General features: G+C 35.9%; 1 protein-coding gene across 1 annotated transcript in view; it reads left to right on the plus strand.

Annotated features, from left to right (window-relative positions):
• The window catches only part of MUSK (muscle associated receptor tyrosine kinase), a gene marked incomplete at its 3' end in the record, with an annotated part of 130,272 nt that overhangs the window by 43,287 nt on the left and 67,512 nt on the right, over positions 1–19,473 (plus strand). Inside the window, exon 6 of the mRNA XM_008054188.1 lies at positions 17,315–17,344. Within this exon, the coding sequence (XP_008052379.1) occupies positions 17,315–17,344 (30 nt within the window). The remainder of the gene's footprint in view (positions 1–17,314; positions 17,345–19,473) is intronic.

Here is a 19,473-nt window from a genome sequence, read left to right on the forward strand (position 1 = left end):
GCTTCCGGCCACCGCAGCCTCGCCTGCTGGGCTCCGGCGATCCTTCCGCCTCAGCCTTCCGAGTAGCCAGAATTACAAGCATGCGCTACCACGTCCGGTTGATTTTGTGATTTATTGTAGAGATGTGGTCTTGCTGCCCAGGCAGGTCTCGAACCCGTGGGCTCAGGCAATCCACTCACCTCAGCCTCCCAAAGGCGCGGGATTACAGGCTGAGCCACCGACCCCAGCTGGACATAATTTTTAAATGGGTAGATACTTACCATCTCGTCAGCATGAGAACCTACAGTTTGGAGGCCTATAAGCCTATCTGGTTTTCAGAATCCCACCTGGAAGGCCACATGTTTCCAACCCAAGCTACTGTAGACAACCAAGATAATATGGTGTTAGTTATGATTAAGTTTATGACTCCTATTTATTTTTCCAGATAAAATTTCTGGTTATATATTTTTTAAATGTTCTTAATAGACTTCAACCTATTTGACTGCTGTCAGAGCACATGTGTCTTCCTGAGCTTAGGTCAGAAATGTCATTTAAAAGTAAAGTAAGATTTTGATGGATGTACTGTGGTTATTTAGGATGCTAGCATTAGGTGACTAGATAAACGGTACACAGAAACCTGTGCTATCTTTGAAACTTTTTTGTAAATCTAGAATTATCTCAAAATAAAAAATGTTTTTCAAAGGCCAGCTATGAAAGACTTTTGTCCAGGTAACCAAGCAGTTTAGCATCTCCTCCCACCAAAAATAGAATATATATATGTATTTTAAGAATGAAAAAGTAGGCCAGGTTTGGTGGCTCAGCCTGTAATCCCAGCACTTTGGGAGGCCAAGGCTAGTGGATTGCCTGAGCTCGCGGGTTCGAGACCCACCTGGGCAACTTGGCGAGACCTCATCTCTACAATAAATCCAAAATTAGCTGGGTGTGGTAGCGCGCGCCTGTAGTTCTGGCCACTTGGAAGGCCGAGATAGAAGGATCGACGGAGCCCAGCAGGTCGAGGCTGCGGTGGCCAGGAGCATGCCCCTGCACTCCAGTCTGGGCTATAGAGTGAGCCTCCGACTCAAAAAAAAAAAAAAGTAATGAAAAAGTGAATCAGAATTGAAGCCCAACTTTTTTCTGGCTGATGTTTAAATTCCTAATATATTTTCACAACCAGTTTAATGAAAATATAGTTGCTCTATCTACATCTAAGATGAAAATAAAAACAAGTAAACTTCATGGGGCTCTTGTCTGATTTACTTGGTCAACAGTTCCTGCTCATACTCGTTATTCACTATTCATATTTACAAGTTAGAAAAATGTTAGTATCTCAAAGACCACAGAAGTGTTCCCATTCCAAGCCACTTTATAGAATTATGCTATCACAGAGACAATTCAGTCCTTACTTTGAGGACTCAGAAAAGAGTCACTATTTTTGATGATGGTGTATGTGTTTTCTACGGGAGCTGCCTTCTGATTGCTTCAGAGATGGAGCCACAGTGGGTAAACCTCCTCAGGCATTGCTGTGCTTCAAAGGAGACTGAAATGTAAACAGTGGCAGCACACCAGGATCGGGTTTCTTTGCTTTAGCTACCAAGAGTCAGGAAAGAGAAACCAGGTATTTATTTAGGGTTGTCATTATTATTGCCAGATTTTCTTTTAATTATTTGGGGGGGGGCGGGAGAAGAATCTGTTCAAAAACAAAGTATCATAGAGCCTAAATATGATTACCTTTTCAACCAACTCTGGGTCAATTTTTTTTTCTTAAAAGAAAAAAAAAAAATCAAAATAATTGAAGTGATCCTCTTGTTCTTTACAATGCTTCTGACATATATCTCCAAATCAATACTTAAAATACTGCTCGATAGTAGATGAGACAGTCTATTTAACAACAGATTCAAAAAAATTTATATAGGTTAGCATCCATGTTTTAATAACAGGGTCTGAAGAATAAATTTCTCTTTCTACATCCTCTCCTCTTTACAGATAATTTAAGAATGGCATTAAACACATGCTTTTTAACAGTTGGAAAAAGGGTACTCAACATGATCGATATCTGGGATGTAGCCGCCTAAGGTGTGTTGACATTAAAAATAAAATAAAACCTTCTCCCTTTGACGTCAGTTGAAAGAATAGCTTTCATGCGTCAGAAAAATATCCTAGAGATCAAAATAGCACAAGGGAAAAAAAAAAGAATTAGAAGACTTGGCTTCAAAATTTACTTCAATAGCTCCTAGTTGTGTGTTGGCTGCTATATTAACTGTGTTATACAAATCGTGTCATTTAATCTTCACAATTCTATGAGTTAAAAGTTAATAATTACATTTTCTGGATGAAGAAATTGAAGTTCAGAGAAGTTGAGCAACAACCCACATAAAACAGTGACTACGCAGCGAAGTGCGGATCTAAATCTACCACCTGGAGTGTTGTTAGGGTATTGTATATGAATGTAAGATAATATTCTATAAATAAGGTTTTGAGGCCCGGCTCGGTGGCTCAGCCTGTAATCCCGCACTTTGGGAGGCCAAGGTGAGTGAATTGCCTGAACCCGCGGGTTCAAGACCCACCTGGGCAACTTGGCCAGACCTCTTCTCTACAATATATAAAAAATTAGCCGGGTGTGGTAGCACACGCCTGTAGTTCCAGCTACTTGGAAAGCTGAGGCAAAAGGATCACCTGAGCTCAGCAGGTTGAGTCTGCAGTGGCTGGAAGCGGCCACTGCACTCCAGTCTGGGTGACAGAGTGAGACTCCAACTCAAAAATAAATAAATAAATAAGATTTTGATTTCTCAATTTCTGAGTTTGTCCTTAGAAAAAGCACTGAAATGGTATTCTACTACCAGATGGACAGAGATTTCCTTAAGACATTGATGATAAAGAAAATTATAAACAATTTAATGAAATAGCTCTATGAAAATAAAATAATCTTCAGAAAAGAATCTCTTTTTAAAAAAGCAAGAAACACAGAGCTGTATATAATTTTTACATTTCTTCTTGATACATTCCTTTTCTTTTATTATAGAAGTGTAGGGTACAAGTGATGATTAACTACATACTAGGCTGCATGCAGGTGAAGTTTGGGCTTCTAACTAGACCTCACTTTCCCTAGTTGTAGACCAGATACACTTTGTGTTGTCACGCGCCCCGCACCCTCCCCCTCCCTCCTTCCCCTAGCAGTGCCCAGTGACTGCTGATCCCTCCCTTGTGTTAATGTTACTAATGTTCAAGTCCCACTTATGAATGAGGACATGTGGTATCCAAGTCTTCGTTTCTGTGATAGATCACGTAGTATAATGGTCTCCAACTCCACCCAATTTACTGTGAATTCCATGATTTTGTTCTTCTTTATGGCTGTGTAATACTCCACTGTGTACATGTACCATATTTTCTTTATCCAGTCCACTTTCAATGGGCAGTAGGGTAGGTTCCATGTTTTTGCTATCATGAACAGTGTGGCAATAAACATGTGAGCTGGTATCTTTTTTGTAGAATGATATATGTTCCTCCAAGTACTTTCCCAGGAGAGGGATTGCTGGATCATATGGAAGGTCAATTTTAAGTTCTTTTAGGAATCACCACACTGATTTCCATAGAGATTAAATTAGGCTGCACTCGCACCAACAGTGCAGAAGCATTCTCTTTTCCCTGCACCTGGGCCAATATTTTGTTTTTTGACTTATATTGATGATGGCAATTTTTTTTTTTTGAGTTGGAGTCTCACTCTGTTGCCCAGACTGGAGTGCAGTGGCCGCTCCCGGCCACCGCAGCCTCGGCCTGCTGGGCTCCGGCGATCCTTCCACCTCAGCCTTCCAAGTAGCTGGAACTACAGGTGCATACTACCACGCCTGACTAATTTTTTGATTTATTGTAGAGGTGAGGTCTGGCCAAGTTGCCCAGGTGGGTCTCAAACCCCCAGGTTCAAGCAATCTACTCACCTCAGCCTCCCAAAACACGGGATTACAGGCTGAGCCACCAAGCCCAGCTGATGATGGCAATTCTTACTGGTGTTAGGTGGTATCTCATTGTAGTTTTGATTTGCATTTCTCTGAGGCTGAGTGTTTTTTCATATGTCTGTTGACTCTCTGTATGTCATCTTTTGAGAAGTGTCTGTTCATGTCCTTTGTTTACTTTTCAATGAGGTCGTTTTTTTCCTTTCACTTCATTTGAGTTTCTTGTAGATCCTGGATGTTAGGCTTTTGTCTGATGCATAATTTGCAATTTTTTTCGCATTTTTTTTTAGATAAAATACTTTTTATTATTATTTTTATTATAAAGATGTGGGATACAATTCAGGGTTAGGTATACAAATATTGATTATGCAGGTACCCTTGATGAGGTATGCATCTCCCTCCCCTAGCACTTTCCCTCAACTGCCAATCCCACCCCCTCTCCCCTGACAGTTTCCTATTACTGCCAAATGCTTTCTTATAGTATTATAATTGTTCAAGGTCTGCTTATGAGTGAGAACATATGGTACTCTGTTCTTTGCTTCTGTGATAGATCACTGAGTATGATCGACTCCAAACCCATCCAAGTTGCTGCAAAGTCCATTCTGAGGGTTGGCCTTTTACTCTCTTGATGGTTTCTTTTGCTATGCAAAAGCTTTTCAGTTTGATGAGATCTCACCTGTCTAACTTAGCTTTTATGGAATTCATTCCCTACTCTGATGTGCATAAGGGTGTTTCCTGTGTTTTCTTATAGGAGTCTTATAGTTTGAGACTTTATATGTAAGTCTTTGATCCATTTTGTGTTGATTTTTGTTATGATGATAGGTAGGGGTCCAGTTTCATTCTTCTGCATGTGGTTTGTCTGTTTTCCCAGCACCATTTACTAAATATGGGGTCTCCTTTTCCTAGTGATTGTTACTGGTGACTTTGTTGAAGATGAATTGGTTGAGAGACTGTGTTTTTGCTTCCGGAATCTCTCTCCTGTTTCATTGGTTTATGTGCCTATTCTTGTACCAGTACCGGGCTGTTTTGTTTACTATAGTCTTATAATAAAGTTTAAAGTCTGAAAGTGTGATACCTCCCACTTTATTTTGCTAAGGATTGTTTTAGCTATTTATGCTCTTTTCTGTTTCCATATGAATTTCTGTATTGTCATTTGCAAGATTGAGAAAAATAATGTTGGTAATGTGATGGGTATTGCATTGACTCTGTAGATTGCCTTGGGTAGGATGGACATCTTAACAATATTGATCCTTCCAAAGCAAGAGCATGAAAAATTTTTTGACTAGTTTGTGTCATCCCTGATTTCTTTGAGCAGCATTTTGCAGTTCTCATTGTAAGATCTTTCACTTCTCTGGTTAGGTGGACACCAAGGTATTTCATTTTTTTGTGGCTGTTTTATATGGTTCTCTGCCTACTTGTTGCTGGTGCATAGAAATATAACTGTCTTTTGCATGTTTATTTTGGACCCCGAGAGGTTGCCAAAGCCATTTATCAGTGTGAGGAGGCTTTTGACAGACTCTAGGATTTTTAAGGTATGGAATCATATTGTCCACAAAGAGGGATAGCTTAACTTCCTCTTTTCCTGTGTGGATACTTCTGCTTTTCTTTTCTTGCCTGATTTCTCTGGCTAGGACTTCCAGGAGGGGTGAGAGTGGGCATCCTTGTCTTGTTTACATTCTTAGGGGGAATGCTTCCAACTTTTCCCATTGACCAAAATGTTGGCTGTGGGTTTATTATAGACGTCTCTTACTGTTTTAAGGAATATTCCTTCTATACCTAGGTGCTCAAGGGTTTTTATCCAGAAGGGATGCTGGATTTGTCAAATGTTTTTCTGCATCTAATGATATAATCAGGTAGTACTTGGTTTATATCTGTTAGTGTGCTGAATTATGTTTATGGTCTTGCAAAATGTTGAACCAGCGCTGCATCCCAGGTATGAAGATCACCTTGTCATCGTGGATGATCCCTGAGATGCGTTGTTGGATCCTGTTTGCTAGATCTTGTTGAGAATTATTGTGCATATGTTCATTAAGGAGAATGGCCTGTAATCCTCTTTCTTTGTTGGATCTTTGCCAGGTTTGAATATCAGTATGATATTAGCTTCATAAAATGTGTTGGGGAGAATTCCATCATTCTTGATTGCCTGGAATCCTTTAATAAGACTGGTATCAGCTCCTTCTTGTATATCTTGTGGAATTCAGCTGGGAAGCCATTTGGTCTGGGGTTGTTTTTGTTGGGGAGATTTCTTACGATTGAATTGGTTTCCTAGGCTGTTACTGGTCTGTTTAGAGTTTCAATTACTTCTGGTTTCAATGTTGGGAGGTTGTGGGTGATGTCAGAAAGTCCTCCATTTCCTTTAGGCTTTCTAGCTTTTTGTGTGTGTACCAGTGTTTATAGTAATCTCTAATAATCTTTTGAATTTCTTCAGGGTCAACTGTGACTTTGCCTTTTACATTTCTAATTGTGTTTATTTGGACGTTTTCTCTCTTTTTTAGTCAATCTAGTCAAGGGTTCATCAATCTTATTTATCCTTTCAAAGAACCAACTTCTTATCTTGTTGAACCTTTCTATGATATTTTTGTCTTCTATATTCCATACTTGTGATTTTATCTTGATGATCTGGTTTTTTCTGCCAAAGTTAGGATTTAGGTGTTCTTGTCTTTCCAGCTCCCTTAGTTGTGATGTTAGGTTGTTTACTTGTGATCTTCTGTTTTCTTAATATGTGCATCCAATGCTATGAATTTTCCTCTTAACACTGTTTTCATGGCATCCCAGAGATTCTGATAAGATATGTCTTTGTTTTCATTTGTTTCCAGAAATCTTTTTATTTCCATCTTGATTTCCATGTTGACCCAGAAGTCATTCACAGCATATTGTTTAGTGTCCATGTCTTTGTGTGTTTTGGGGGAATGTTGTTGGTGGTGATATTTATGTTTATTCCATTGTGATCTGAGAAGATGCATGGTATTATTTAGATCTTTTGAAATTTGTTCATACTTGATTTATATACAAGTATGTGATCAGTCTTGAAGTATGCTCCATGTGCTGACGAGTACAGTGTATACTCTGTTGATGTTGGGTGGAGTGTTCTGTAGATGTCTATTAAATCCATCTGATTGAGTGTTGAGTTAAGGCTCCAGATCTCCTTTTGGGGGTTTTGCCTCAATGATCTATTTAAATCTATTTACTGGGGTATTTAGGTCTCCAATTATGACTGTGTGAAAGTCAATTTCTTCTCTTAGTTTACTTAGCAGTTGTTTTATAAAATCTGGTGGTCCTGTGTTGAGTGCATACATGTATAAGATGGATATGTCTTTCTGGTGGATTGAGCCTTTTATTATTACATAGCATCCTTTTGTGTCCTTTTTAACTTTTGATGGTTTAAAATCTGCTTTGTCTGATATTAGAACAGCTACACCTGCTCTCTCCTGTTTTCCATTCACCTGAAAAACCATTTTTTAGATCCCAACTTTGAGTCTTTGGGTGTTTTTTGCAGTGAGATGAGTTTCATGGAGGCAGCAGACTGTTGGATTATGGTTTTTTTTTTTTTTTGTCTTTTTTTATATTCTATTTTAAAGATGTGGGGTACAATTGGATTATGCTTCTTTATCTAGTTTGCCACTCTATGTCTCTTCAGTGGTGCATTTAGTCCATTTACATTCAAGTTGATTAATGAAATGTGACCATTTAATCCTGTCATAGGGCCCTTAGGGAGTTTTGTTTCCTTTTAACTTTTGAATTTATATGTGAATGTGTTTTAATTTTGGTAGGTGCTCTGTATGTTATGTTACCTCTGTGCTTGCCTATACTTTTGTGATGGGCATGACTTCTCTCTTTTTTTTTCTGTGTTCAAGACCTTCTTAAGCATCTCCTGAAGGGCTGATCTGGAGATGGCATATTCTCTTAGGAAGTAGATGTCTGGAAAGGATTTTTAATTCTCAGTCACTGATGAAGTTTAGCTTGGTGGTGTAGATAATTCTTGATTGGAATTGCTTATAAGAATGTTAAAAATTGTACTCCAGTCCCGTCTAGCTTGTCGTGTTTCTGCCAATAAGTTTGGAATGATTCTGATGAGTCTTCCCTGGTAGGTAGCCTGAACTTTCTTTCTCATTGTCTTTAGGATTTTTTCGTTCTTGCTTATTTTGTGGAGGCAGATTACTATATGTCTTGGGAATGGTCTTCTCATATACCCTGTGGGGGTTCTCTGAATTTCTTGTGCTTGAATGGTCATCTCTAGTGAGATGAAGGAAGTTTTCTTAGATGATCTCATGGAATGCTCATTTTATGGTGCTTTTCTCTTTCTGTTTCAGGGATACCAATCAAGCTCAGATTTGATATAGTTTCACACCTTTCAGAGGTTTTGTTTCTTCTTTTTGAGTTTTTTTTTCTGTTTTTGACTGACAGGGTTAATTCTATATTTTGGTCTTCAAGCTCTGAGAGTCTTTCCTCTGCCTGGTTGACCCTGAGATTCTCTCCTCTGCCTGGTTGACCCTGCTCTCTATACTTCTTACTGTGTTGCTAATTTCCAGGGTGAAGCTTTTTATTTCCATTATTTCAGAAAGGGCCTTTTTGAAATTGGCCACCTCCACTTTTACTTCCTGTATTACTTCAGTGAGTTTTGCTTCTAGTTTCTTTTAGTTACTGTTTATTTGTGCCATCCAATCTCTGACTTTTGTGGCTATCATCTGGGACAGGTCATTCTGGGACGTTGCCATTGTTTGTGCTCTGATAGCTGCTTTTTCAGGTGATGTCTCTTCAGGATTCTGAGAGTTTCCTGCATTTTTTTGTTGGCTTTTCCTCATTTGTGACAGGCCTCTCTTCCTTCTCTTTAATTTATCTTTTGAGTTGTTGCTCTGAAGCTATTCAATTACCCTCATTTTAGAGCCCTTTCTGAGGTTCCATATAGGTCATTCAGAGAAGGAGGAGCATTCACTTCTACTCCTTGCTCTACCCTGTGGCAGGTTTCTGTTACTGCAGATTTTCTCTCCCACTGCTAAAGTAGTCAGACTTGCTTTTAGCCCCTGCTGCTAGCTCTCTGTGGAGGGCAAGTGGGGTGATGCACTCTTTATCAGCTATCTGTGGTTGGTTTGAAGTCCAGGAGACTTCCCACTGAAAAGGCCTCTGGGTGTCTTTCATGTTGCTCCCTCCTTGTTCAAGTCTGCACTCTGTTCTTGAACAAAGATTACATTCCCTGCCACGAGGGAGGCGGAAGTGATCTGCCCTGAAGGCATGCAGGTCTTGAGGGTGATTTTTAAAATCTGACTGGACAGATGGCCATTAGTTTTTGGCAGTGGGCACTAGCCATGTTCACTCTATGTTCCATGTTCCCTACCGGAAAACTGGCCACTATCACAGTTGGAATGTGTCCTTTCATTCCCTTTTCCTCTTGGGCTCCTGTTGCCCACTGCTGTGCCCTGACCAGGACTCTTCATGTGTGGGATCAATAATTTGCACACAGCTGGAATGAGGATGAACCTACTCAAAGCTAGAATCACTCACCCCTCTCCTTCAGTTCTTATTCCAGACTGATGAATGGCGGGGGGCGGAGCACTTGGATTTCTGTGTTTGCTGTTGCTTTCTGGTCTCTGTGTGTTCAAAGAGACTCTTGCTGGGTGCAGGGTGTTTTGTTCATCCAAAAGTGTTTAGGGTGTCTCCATCTACTGGTGGCCTGGATACTATTCTCTTCCTTGCGTAGTAAGAGAGGCACCAGTCTGCTGCTCCATGGTGGCCATCTTGGATCCCCCCCTCACTTCTTTTTAGTAGTTTTCATAAGACATCTTAAACTTTAATATTGTCACCAAATGAATCCTTAAAAAGTAATGGAAAGCTCAGAAAATTTATATTTGAAAAGCAAATTTAGAGGCCAGGACAACTCAAACTGAAAAGCATTTATAATTTTCTATTTTGAGAAGTTACTTTATAGCATTTTTATAAACTTTATATTTTAGTTCTTTATTTCAATAAACTTATACTGTACCAGAAAACTAAATTGCATTTTGAATTATAGGCAAGAATAGAAGCAACAGATTTTTCTCCTTTACGTTGAAAAAAATTGTGACCTTCCCTTTTGATTGTTGACCTTCTCATCTAAAATAGGTCATTTTCCATTCACAGTGGAAAATCACAATAAACTCTCAATAAGCTTCAAACTGCTAATACAATGCAAGTTTTTTTAAAACTTGCATTGTATTAGCAGTTTTTCTTATAACATCTCTTAATTCTTTCAGTTGGGCTTTATATGTTTTGAAAGTATATTGTTAAGTGCATACACATGAACTATTGTTGTAGCTTCTCCTTTGTTGATTGTGTTTTTAACCTTTGGACAATGTTCCCCTTGATCCCTATTAATGCCTAATATCATAATTCTGTTTTTTTAAATATTAATATTGTTACCACATAAATGTCTTTTACTTGGTATTTTCCTATGTCCTTTGTTTGGTATTTTTTTAAATCCTTTTCTTTCCAAACTTCCTGCTATTTTATAAGCAGAATATGGCTATGTTTTTTGTAATCTAATCCAAAATATTTTGTTTTTAGTAGATAAGTTTAGGTATTTGTATTTATTCTGAAAACTTGTTTCTATTATTTTTAGGTTTATTTCTAGCATGTTTTCTGCCTATTATGTTCTTCTTTTCTCTGCTTCTTTTTTTATTCCTTTTATGCTTTCTGGGAGATTTACACTTTTTAAAAAATTATCCACTTTACCCTCTTAACCTTTTTCTGATTTTGAAATTATTATCACAATGTTATATTTCAGTGATCACTTTTACATTTTAATGTACATATATGATGCTATATTTCTAACAAATTTTAAAATAATTTAGTAACTCCTCCAGTCTTCACAACCAAGGCAAATATCTTATCATTCTTTAATATTCATCTAACATCACCATCCCTCACCCCTTGCCATCTTCCTTGGTATTCTCCAAGATTTAATTTATCTTAACACATCAAATTGTTTTACAGTCCGTAGTTGGATAGTTTTACCAACGTATGCCATCAATTTCTATGTTCATCTTTCCTTTTTTGTATCATTTTTTTCTTCCATTTCTAATTACTTATTTCTGAAATGTATTCTTTATTAGTTATTTCAATAAGATGTGTGGGCAGTAGATGCTCTTTGTTTTTCTCATCGTATGTTTGAAAACATCATTATTTTAACTTGACTATGCAAGTAAGTATTGAAATCTAAGTTGGCAGATATTTTCCCTCAGCACTATCCTATGTCTTCTTGCACCTATTGATGAGAAATTTTCTGTCATTCTAACGATGACTTTTGATAGTTTTTCTTTCTGGTAACTTTTACAGTTTTCTTGTTACCTTTGACAATCTTTACTTTTACTATAGTTTATCATAGTGTCTATATTATCTATGTGTGACAAATTGCACAAAAACTTAGTGTCTTAAAATACAGTAAACAATAACCACTTCATTGTTTCTATAAGTAAGGAATTCCAGCGTGGCTTTACTGGACCATTCTCTGGATTGTGTTTGCAGGATGTTAACCACTTCTGCAGCTGTCTGAAAGCTTGACTAGGTGGAGAATCTAGTTCAAATGTGGTTCTTTCACAAGTTGATGCAAGTTGATGCTGGCTAGTGCAAAGTTTTCTTTCTTCACCATATGGCTTTCTCCACAGACTACTTGAGTATACTCACAACATGATGTCTTGCTTGCTTGGATGAGCAAATAGGGAAAATTAGTAAAAATTTTCACAGTCTACTGTCAGAAGCCACACACAGTCACTTCTGTCATATTTTGTTTGCTAGAAGTAAGTCACTATGTTCAGCCCACCTCCAAGGAGAGGAACTTCACTTTTTCAAGGAAGACTCATGGACACGTTTTAAACCACAAGTCTCAAATTATTTTTATTAATTTTCCTGTGCTCTCTTCCACACAGTGGCTTACAATCTCTCTGCCATCTGGAAATACCACACATTTTTCAAGAACCTCTGTAAAATATGGATCACTAAGACTCAGGCAAGAAATTCTGATTCAATAACCAAGATTGTATAGCCAACATTTAATTGTTTGTTTGTTTAGTTTGGTGAGTTGTTTAAGCTTAACTTTATGAATTTCAAGTTTTAAAAGCCACCACTTTAACTCATCTGGAGATTCAAGTATTCTTCAAGTCTGGAAACTCAAGTATTATTTCTTCAAATATTGCCTCTCTGCCCTTCTTTCTCTTTTCTGCCTCTCACACTCCTGTAAGCTCTAAATTCATTCTCTCCATCTCTTAATCTTTCACATTTTTGTCTTTTTTTTCCTTTGAACTGAGGGCTGTATGATTTCATAAGTACTGTCTTCTGATTCACTGATTCTTCATTTGACCTTGTACAAGCTTGAATTTTTGCTGTATATTTGTTCAAGTTCGGTCATTATATTTTTAATTTCTAGCATGTTTGCTTTTTTAGGATTACTTGTTTGCATTTCAGTTTTGCCTGTTTTGTGATTCTTGTTCTTTTTTTAAAACAGTTGCTATTTATTTTTTGAGGTTCTTAAACTTTCTTTTTATACTGCTATAAATTCCTCCAGAATAAATTAATTCCCCCAATTACTGTCATCAGCTTTTTTAGCACTTGTTTTCCTAATGGAAATATATTTTCTAGATAGGTAAAAATATCACTTTTAAATATCAGTATTTTTGATTCCTTTAAAATAATAATATGCCTTTTTAATTTTAATATACTCTACTGGATAGAATTCACACTATTATATATAATAATACAGCATATAAACTACTAATCAAGATGATGCTATGAGATCACAGTTCAAAGTCATCTAACTAGAGTAAGCACATAATGAAAAAGATGTAATTGTTTCCTACCTAAAAAGATAAAGCCATGTTCAAAACCAAGATGAATATAAGAAAGTAAATAAAACATAATAAACAGAAACTGCTGAACTCTGGTTCTCTAAAGACAGACAGGGGTTTGAAGTTTGATTTCTCTAAAAGTGTACAAATAAAACATATGCTTATATACACACATATCAGTAGCTTTCCTATACAGCAGGACTACCCTATTAAAAATTAATTGTACAGTAGGACACCTAAACAGGCAGCCCAGATCCAGAGCCTATTCTCTTAACCTTTATACTGTATTCCATTGCATGATTTATTACTTATATTGACTTGGCCCTAATCATTGAGATAAGAAATAGGCTAGTATGCCTGTAAGATCTCTGGAATGTTCATGTTCAAAGGAGCCCTTTCAAACATATCTCAAATTCTTTCCTTCCATGATTTCAGTATTTGATTAGTGCTCAAACCTTTCCAAAATACCTCTTTCAAGGTGGAGCTAGCCAGGACTTATTTGGCTTCACCTCCAAATTTTGTTTGCTCTATTTGCATGGTTTTTTTTCCTCTCATGATAACTCAATCACTGGAAAGCAGTCCAACCAATGAAGAGAAAAGAATGTGTGATTTTAGCTCTTCTGAAACCTCAACTCTGTGGAGCCAAATTCTTATTATCTTCTTGGCTTCCCTCACTCTTTTGGTCAAAAGAATGCAAACTTTTTCACACAGTTCTGTTTTTCTTCTGGCTTTGTCTCTTTCTCTTCATAAGGTCTATGTGACCTATACAATTCCTTCTACCTCCTTTAGTTATAGTTCCTTTTATTTTCTTTATTTCTATTAGGGAAATTTGTTGGCTTTCCTTTCCTCTCCAAATTTGTTCTCTGATCAACTAATACTGTGGATTAAGTGGGAAAAATTTAAGTTATTTTCCTTAAAGTCAAAACACACACACATATTCACATTCAAAATTAGAGAAATAGACCTTAATGAGGGCAAGATTAAAAATCAGTGCTGCACTTTCATGATTTTTAGTAGAATTGATGAGCTAATTATGTTATATGACTGTGAATATAAATTTATGCAAATTTATATTTCCAGAAGTAGAGTATTTATTACAAGTCTTGTCAGTCTTTGAATTTGTTAGACTGTGTGTTAGCTTTAATTCTGAGTACCACAAGATAAGAGAAATTGGTAAATTCAAAAATAAGCAATCAGAATGGTCAACTGTGGCTGTCAAGCTTGGAAATATGCACATGTTTAATGGATTATTTTCCAATCTTGTTTGGTGGATAGAAATAGGAAACAGATCTTGTAGATGGTAATTCTAAGGAATCAGGTTTTGATTTAGTTTGATTTAGGGAATATTCTTTCTATTTTAATACACTTGATCAAAATGTGTTGCTAGAAATGGCATTGAGTTCCCCATAAATAAAGGTTTTCAAGAAAATTATAGATCACTATTTAACTCAAATGTTGAGGTGAACTGAGTAGATTATATCTCAAATTATTTCAATATAGGGAGTCTTTGATTCTCTATTCTAAATATTCTACTGGACAATTCCAACAAAGCAGAAAGAAAATGCCTCACTAATCCAATTGACAAATAATATTTTTGTTAGTAAGTATTTTCTTTTTTCTACAAGAGACTGTGCTGAACTTCAGTGAAAAAAGAAACAAATCAACAACAAAAATCTGATACTAGCAGCAGTACCATTCTAACCCTACTTCCCCAAAGAAGATTACAAATCAATTTGGATGACACAAACGATGTATTACATATAATGCAGTTAAATGAGAATTTAGTAATTAAGTGGGAATAAAGACAATGAAGCAGAATATTTTTAAATTGATAAGTGGTAAAACAATAAATTCAGAAGTTAAGAGGAATCATAGTAAGCATGCAAGAAGGAACGTAGAAAAAAGTAGGACTACTATTTGACCTTGAAATGACTAACAAAGACACACATTGAATAATGTACCCAAGCTTAAATAGATTTTACAGATTTTTTTGCATAATTTTCTCTAATTTAAAGTAACCTCAATTGTGTGTGCATGCATGCAAATGTGTGTATATTAATGCATAAGCATATACGAATATGTGTTTATAAAGATGTATATTTACACTAACATAAAACTAAATTTTGGTTGTCTATAAATAAAAATATAATTTCTGGTAGAACTTCTAAGCTTCCTCCTAGAAAAATGACAAATCTTAGATGTTCTTTCATTTCTTGAGTTGGTTCTTTTTATCTACAATAAAGGAAATTGGTGTATTCTTTTGAAACTTTATAGTAATAAAACCAAGTGAAAAATGCCAAAGGAAAATAAACATTATCCAAAAACTGTGCCTGTGTTCAAAGCGTAGTTCAAGTATAGTATATATCAGTGATCCAAAATGGAAAGGAGACTCAGAATTGATCTTTACTTGCTCTGAAAGAAAGGAGTGTGAGATAAGAAAAATGACAAGTGAATATGATTGTCAAAATTACTGATGTGAACAAAAATGACTGATGCTCTTGAACTTTAGTGGAATAAAATGTTGGAGATACCACATAGAATAAAGTCACTTTAATATTCCTGTGAAAGTCCCATAGATATTCCAAACACTCTTAAATAATTATTTGGTTGGTGAAAGTAAAACAGAACAACAACAAAAAATCCTTTTTCCCCAAGTTTGAAAACAAGCACATTGTTCTCACCAAAGGCATTCAAATGCAATTTTTCAGGCCTATTCTTGCCCAAATCTGTAACTTCATTTATTTTATGTGATTAAGGTCTGTGATACAAAAAGGGAATTTACACTTTCCAAGTGTCCAGATAACCAGTTTTAAGTATGGAAGAAACTAATATTTAAGCAATGCTTATGGTTTGCCAGGCACATGTTAAGAATGTTGTAAAAAACCAATTTCTTCACTTAAAGGTACACTTGACAGATAAGCTCCAAATCTCCTTTTAACCATAAACATACTCAATTTAGAAGTTTTAAATAGTCTTTGACCTTGGTACTTAAAAGTAACAGCAACAAAAAACAACAGGAATGTGTCACTGACTTAGATGATGGAGATAGGGAAATTTCAGACAATAAAATCTAAATACGCATTTATAAATTCACTTTAATTTAAGGGGATTTGGTGTTAAGTGTAAAAATGAGACCTTCTTACTGTGATGCTACCTTAAATCTGAAGACTCAAATGTCTGAAAATAAGGTTGACTTACTGGCTCTACATCTGCAACATATCACTAAGTATCAGATTCTTTGTCTGGAAAACCAGCTTGGTTTTTTGGCGAGGGGAGCACTATTTACTTAACACAAATGTTTTATATCCATGATTTTCTCCAGTAAGAAATTCTTTGAGAAGATGCTGTTAGCCTTGGCCACTCTAAGAATGGAGTCATCTGACTCCCTCACACCCTTATCCTGAAAATAGCACAGCAGATAGCATAGGTTTTAAATTGGCCATTAAACCTGCCCATTGAATGGCCAGTTAACCTTGTCAACCTCAGACATGTTCATCTGAATGGATGTGTGGTCCTTGGCACCAATGATACGGTTGCTCGTGGAGTATTTCCTCTGTACCTGCAGGTCCACAGACTTGAGCAGGATAATACCAATTATGTCCAACCACAGAAGCATGGTGAGAGTTAAATGAGATAATGCACAATGTGTGTGAAAATATCCACTATCTGTGAAGAACCATGCAAGTGGTTTCTTGCCATTAAAAGTTGCTAACAATAGTGTCACCATATATTACTTAAAAACAAATATTACATTTGGCTTATCACTAACTCTAGGGAAGGTCGAAATTGACATGAACAAATAAACCTTCAGGAAAGAAAAACAGAACTCCATGTGAGGTCTGCATATGATATGGTTATATTAAACACTTTGAAACAATTAATTGGTTTTTGTTGTTTCTCTTCTAGAATTTTTAAAAATTAAAAATTCTTAATCCTCTCTATCCAATGTAAACATTTTACATTGTCCTGTAGCAAGGTTGCTTCATGGGTGGGTTCCCAGAAGGTAACAATATGCTGTCTCTGCTCTCTGGACAGCCTCTGCGATGATACAAAGTTGCAGATCTGATAGTGGTAGGTTCTGTTCTGCAGAAACCCCCTAATCCTCTGTTTACCACAACAAGAGTCTATTGCTATAGAAATGATAGCTGAGATCCCAGATTCAACATCACTGACTTCACAGCAGGGCCTGGTAAGAAGAGAAGCTAAACTACAAGGGGGAACACAAAATCTGAGAATAGTAGGTACTCTGTTGCCTTGAAAGAAGGGTAATTGTCAACATTAAAATAAAAAATTCATGAATAAACTACATTGTTGGGTATGCTGTAGTTTATTTTCTATGTAATGCTGCCTGACTAAAAAGCAATAATTTGAAATCTTATGTCATTTAATAGTTTGCTTTCAAAAGGTCAGCAGTTTCCCTTGTTGCATTTGTTTCTTATTGAAATAAGAAACAAGCAGTTTCTAATTAATCTTCTTGCATAATTGATGTTTCTGTGGTCAAAGAATTCCCTTTTCATGATGTGTTGTTTTGTTTGTGTGTTTATTGTGTTTGTTTTGTCTTGTTTCTATTAATAGAAGAAAGTGAACCTGAGCAAGATACTAAAGGTATTTTATTTTTCTTTCTGCATGGCTCCTTTTTTAATGGCTGTTTCAATTGTTTATTTTTGCTGACCTTATAAACACCTGTAAGTGCCATTATTTTGTTAAGAAATAACAAACAACGTATGGGGAATATATTAAGTCATAGCATTTAACAGAAGGTTTTTAGATGGGTTACTTTATTATATAATGTACTTACTGACCATTTACATTTCTTAAGAAAAGACTGGGTCAACAGAAATGTTTACATTTAGTGTCCCAAACTCTGGAAATACAAACAAAATGGGATTAAATAAGTCATCTTGAGAGCATAAAAATCACACAGATTGGAAAAGAAAGCTACTCTTTGACTAAAAGACTTCTTTTGAGGGTATGAAGGTTTATAATTTTTGGTGAAATATTAAAGTGTCAAAGAGCTAGCTTGGGTTATTATTTTAACAGGATAAGGAGAATTATATAGTTGCTCCCAATCAATATAAATTATTTCATTTCAATTGCACACAGACATATATATTAGTGGAATATGTTTAGAAGAAAGTAGTTGGAAATCAAATTGGTTTGGGAAAATCCATACTGAAGAACAACAGTTATCTATCAAAAAAAAAGTAACTTGCATCCTGACTAAGCCCCAAACTTTGTGCTCTTTTAACCAAAATTTGGATATTTGGGGGATACAATTAATAAATTCTAGTGCAATACAGCTTGACTCTAGGTATTAATCTTAGTCTGATATTACTTAAGACAGTACCTCTTTTTTATACCTTATATAAAGTACTTGAAATGTTTCCTATTTCTAAATACCAGATTGCTTACAACTAGATGCAGGTAAAAACATGTTACATGGTCCTGTATGATATTTTTTCCCCCTGTTTATTCCTATCAGTCATTACTGGATTGAATCATGTAACCTAAAAACCCTCTTTAAGGAAACTAGAAAATAATAAAAGAGCAAGATAAAATAAAATTCATGGCACATCCTTGTGTCCTTTGAGATAATTGCTCAGAAATAGATATTGATAAGTGATTTAAATATCCATCTGGTTCTGCTTGCTCACCAAGAAAAGAGAGTTCCTCTCAAGCCAAACTGCTGCTTAATTTCAGGATTTAATATGAGTCCTCTGTCCCTTGGGCTTTCCATTACACACCAGTGCAATTTCAGAGTAAATAATAGCTTTATCTCCTTAATATGAATTACCTGTTAAGATGGCAATCAACAATAACTGACAAGGTGTCTGAAAGTGCTTTGAAAAATGGAGAGAGAGACAACATAACATAATTATGTTATAAAGTGCTTGGAAATTTCTGACTGGATTAATCCCCATTTGAATATAGGATTCTCAACTTGCAGTTAGCACTGCACACCTTCTCTAGAGAAATGAAAGCCCAAAACTCATGAGTGGATCTCATGAGAGAAAACCCAGAGATAAAGATGTAGCCTGTGTCTATCTTCCATGTTGCAGACGAACAATAACTTGTATGCTCACAGGAAAGCAAGTGGGGAAGAACTCACAGTGAGTAGGAGATTGATGGATAAGACCATATACAGAAAAAGGAGTTGGATAATATTTTTTGTTTAAAAAACTATATCAAAACAGTTATAAATATTTGCCAAGTAAGTAATTTTATGCCCCTTCTATTAAGTAGCTTGTTTATGTAACAAAAACATGTTTATATTTTCTTTCATGCAAAGTAGGAATATTCAATGATTATTTAATTTGATAAGAAACATATCACATTATTTTTAAAACTGATGACCTAGAATATATTTTCAGTTTGTTTGTTTGAAAATAGTAAGATTTACTGTTGACCTATATCCAAGTTTATTATTGCAGGCGTATTATTATCCATGGAAGTTAATCTGGCATTTATTTTTAATTGCAGTTGAATTTATTGGTTTTAATGCTTGATAAATGTGTTAGAATTTATTTTATCACCTTTTCACTTTTTGCATTTGGAGATGAGAACAAACAGAGATGGGTAAAAATATGTCAGGTTTATTACTGATAAAGCTGGATTGAAAAATAAAGATTTCTACTTCATGTAGGAATTAGACTAACATAACTTCTGTTTCGTCTTTCTCTTTACCCCCTCCTCACTCTTTCCTCTTTCATTCCTAGTTGTAACAAGAAGAGACC

Source organism: Carlito syrichta, unplaced genomic scaffold, assembly GCF_000164805.1.
Source record: "Carlito syrichta isolate Samal-C Ts95f unplaced genomic scaffold, Tarsius_syrichta-2.0.1 Scaffold289196, whole genome shotgun sequence".
In the NCBI taxonomy this organism is placed as follows: domain Eukaryota; kingdom Metazoa; phylum Chordata; class Mammalia; order Primates; family Tarsiidae; genus Carlito; species Carlito syrichta.